The following is a 2,934-nucleotide window of genomic DNA, read 5'->3' as shown; positions in this document are numbered from 1 at the left end:
TCTCCCTCTGCTGCAGCCCTTGAGAACCTGCCGTGCCCTGGTGTCTCCCTTGTTTTGGGGTTCTGCCAACTCCAACTTGCAGCCAAGTCTAGCTCCAGCCCCCGAGGCTGGGAAAGTCCCTTTGGGGCCAGGAGCTTTCCTGGTCCCCGTCCCTGGCACCGTGGCCCCTTCTCCCCTCCCTGTCCCCCCCCGGGGGGGGTCCAGCCGAGCGTGCCCGCAGGGAAGGTTACCCGGCCACGTGCCGGGCGGCTCCACTGGAGTGTGAACACTGGGTCGGTGTTTGCATTCATTACAAACCCGTTAAAAACTGGTTGGCTCAGCCCTGGGCAGGACCAGGCTCGACGTGCAGCTGATCCTCAGCCCCTGGCAGCCTCTGGAGGAGGAACCACTCCTTGTCTTCCCCTGGAGGTGTGCTCAGCAGGCAGCAGCCGTGGGTAAAAGGGCTTCCTGGCATCTCTCCTCCCCTGCCTCTCCCACCTGGTGCCCATGGCTGAGGAGAAGAGCTTTCGTTATGGGTTCATCATGCTGGGTTTCTTCCTGGTGATGACGGGCATGTTCATCATGAGCGTGGAAAAACCCCAGATCTACATCACCTTCTGTGCCCTGGGCGTCCTGCTTGTAGCCGTGGGCATCACCTGGAGCATGTGCCAGTGCTACCCGAAGGTAGGGTCTGTCCCACCGCCGTGCACCTCAGGGGGCTTGAGGGCTCTGTTGGGTTTGGGGGGCTTCTGCTGCTGTGGATGTGGAACCTCGGGCTGTGCCTTGGTTCCCCCCAGCGTGGGGTGGGGTAGAGGCAGGTTCTGGGGAAAAGCTGGCAGGGGATGGAGGAGAAAGTGTTGGTTTGGGAAGCTCGTAGCCTGCTACAACCCTGTGCTGCTGCCTGCAGGAGGTGGCCCCACTGCCTCACCCCTGTACCCCTGCACCTCCCCGAGCCCGGGGCGTTGCTTCCAAGTGGGCAGCAGGGAACGAGACCAAGGAAATCAGCTCATCTTCATCTCTCCCACGCAACCCCCTCCCAAACCAGCCCCTCCCCTGCACTCATGGGGGCTGGGGGCTCAGCAAGCTCCCAGGACCTGAAAGAAGGGGGTGTCGTGGCCATGTAGGTCCAGAGGGGCCAGGGTCCCCCAGGCACAGCCCTCCCCTGCCGGTCTCCTTGTGGAGGTCACTGCCCTGGGAAAGGCAGCTGGCAGGAAAGGCTTTTTCTTCCAAGGAAAGGGCAGCCCTGGTGCTGGTCTGGACGCTGCAGGGTGGCCCAGCAACAGCTCGGCTGCCCTGCAAAATGTGGGGTGGTGCATGGGACCCCAGGACCTGGGACCAGCTGGGAGCCCCGGGACTGCCTGGGTCCCCTGGGACCGGGGTGAAGCTGCCCCAGCTCCCCCCAAAGCTGAGCTCAGCCCTGGCTAGGAGGGAGATGTGGCTTTGTCACTGTGCTTGAGGCTCAAGGACAGGGCACCCTTGGTGCCTTTGCTGGCCACCAAACTTCCTCGTGGGCCCCGAGACTCCCTCTGGGCTCAGGGACATGCATGACCCCACCGGGGACAAGGTGCTGATGCCGAGTTCATTCAGCCCTTTATTTATTTCTCCCAAAGAAACCCGTTTCCAAGCAAAACCATCCAAAAGTGCTGGGAAAAGACCAAAACCCCAGCTGGAGGAACGCTGCGGCCTGTTTAGCACTACGGAGGGGTGAGGGTCCCCCTGAGGCCCAGTGCAGCCCCAGGCTCTGTCGTTCTTCTCCCCCAGATAACGTTTGTCCCCGTGGACCCCGAGGCTGAGCAGTTCCTGGACCACAAACCTGTCGTGCTGATGGAGAGGGACACCTGGTAGGTGAAAAAGGTAGAAAGAAAGGTAGAAAGGTAGAAAGGTAGAAAGGTAGAAAGGTAGAAAGGTAGAAAGAAAGAAAGAAAGAAAGAAAGAAAGAAAGAAAGAAAGAAAGAAAGAAAGAAAGAAAGAAAGAAAGAAAGAAAGAAAGAAAGAAAGAAAGAAAGAAAGAAAGAAAGAAAGAAAGAAAGAAAGAAAGAAAGAAAGAAAGAAAGAAAGAAAGAAAGAAAGAAAGAAAGAAAGAAAGAAAGAAAGAAAGAAAGAAAGAAAGAAAGAAAGAAAGAAAGAAAGAAAGAAAGAAAGAAAGAAAGAAAGAAAGAAAGAAAGAAAGAAAGAAAGAAAGAAAGAAAGAAAGAAAGAAAGAAAGAAAGAAAGAAAGAAAGAAAGAAAGAAAGAAAGAAAGAAAGAAAGAAAGAAAGAAAGAAAGAAAGAAAGAAAGAAAGAAAGAAAGAAAGAAAGAAAGAAAGAAAGAAAGAAAGAAAGAAAGAAAGAAAGAAAGAAAGAAAGAAAGAAAGAAAGAAAGAAAGAAAGAAAGAAAGAAAGAAAGAAAGAAAGAAAGAAAGAAAGAAAGAAAGAAAGAAAGAAAGAAAGAAAGAAAGAAAGAAAGAAAGAAAGAAAGAAAGAAAGAAAGAAAGAAAGAAAGAAAGAAAGAAAAAGGAAGGCTGGAAGGAGGTAGTTTTCCTTTCAGGGGATGTTTTCAGCTGCACCCTTGGTTACCTGTGTGCCCCAGGGTGCAGGCAGTGGCTGAGCACACCGGTCCAACCACCCCTCCTGCAGCACAGAGCGGCAAGCAGGGGCTGGGGTGGGGGAGGCAAGGGCTGGCTGAGCCCCCCGGGCTGGAGGGTGCGCAGCCTCCAGCCGCATTCCTCGAGGGCACCCCCTTGCAAGGACCACCCAGCTCTGGTGCTGGCACGGGCAGGTGACACTACAGCAGGCTCTGGAGTCCTGCACCGTGCTCCTGAGCATCTCCTGGCTCCGTGGGGACCCGAGTGCTGCTCAGCACCCTGCTCCTCCTTCCCCCCCAGCTTGCAGGCGCCCTGCCCCAGCCGAGAGGCCACCAGCGCCTACGAGAAGAGCCTGCCGTCCTTCGAGCAGCTCCCGAGGGGCTCGGCACCG

At 55.1% G+C, this 2,934-nt stretch overlaps 1 protein-coding gene across 1 annotated transcript in view; it reads left to right on the top strand.

The window, feature by feature from the left end:
- Positions 1 to 486: 486 nt before the first annotated feature.
- The window catches only part of BSND (barttin CLCNK-type chloride channel accessory beta subunit), a 3,676-nt gene continuing 1,228 nt past the window's right edge, over positions 487 to 2,934 (top strand). Inside the window, exons 1-3 of the mRNA XM_008935313.1 lie at positions 487 to 663; positions 1,741 to 1,820; positions 2,844 to 2,928. Coding sequence (XP_008933561.1) covers positions 487 to 663; positions 1,741 to 1,820; positions 2,844 to 2,928 — 342 coding nt within the window. The remainder of the gene's footprint in view (positions 664 to 1,740; positions 1,821 to 2,843; positions 2,929 to 2,934) is intronic.

Source organism: Merops nubicus, unplaced genomic scaffold (assembly GCF_000691845.1).
Source record: "Merops nubicus isolate BGI_N331 unplaced genomic scaffold, ASM69184v1 scaffold10802, whole genome shotgun sequence".
Classification (NCBI taxonomy): Eukaryota; Metazoa; Chordata; class Aves; order Coraciiformes; family Meropidae; genus Merops; species Merops nubicus.
This window is presented reverse-complemented; position numbering and strand designations above follow the sequence as displayed.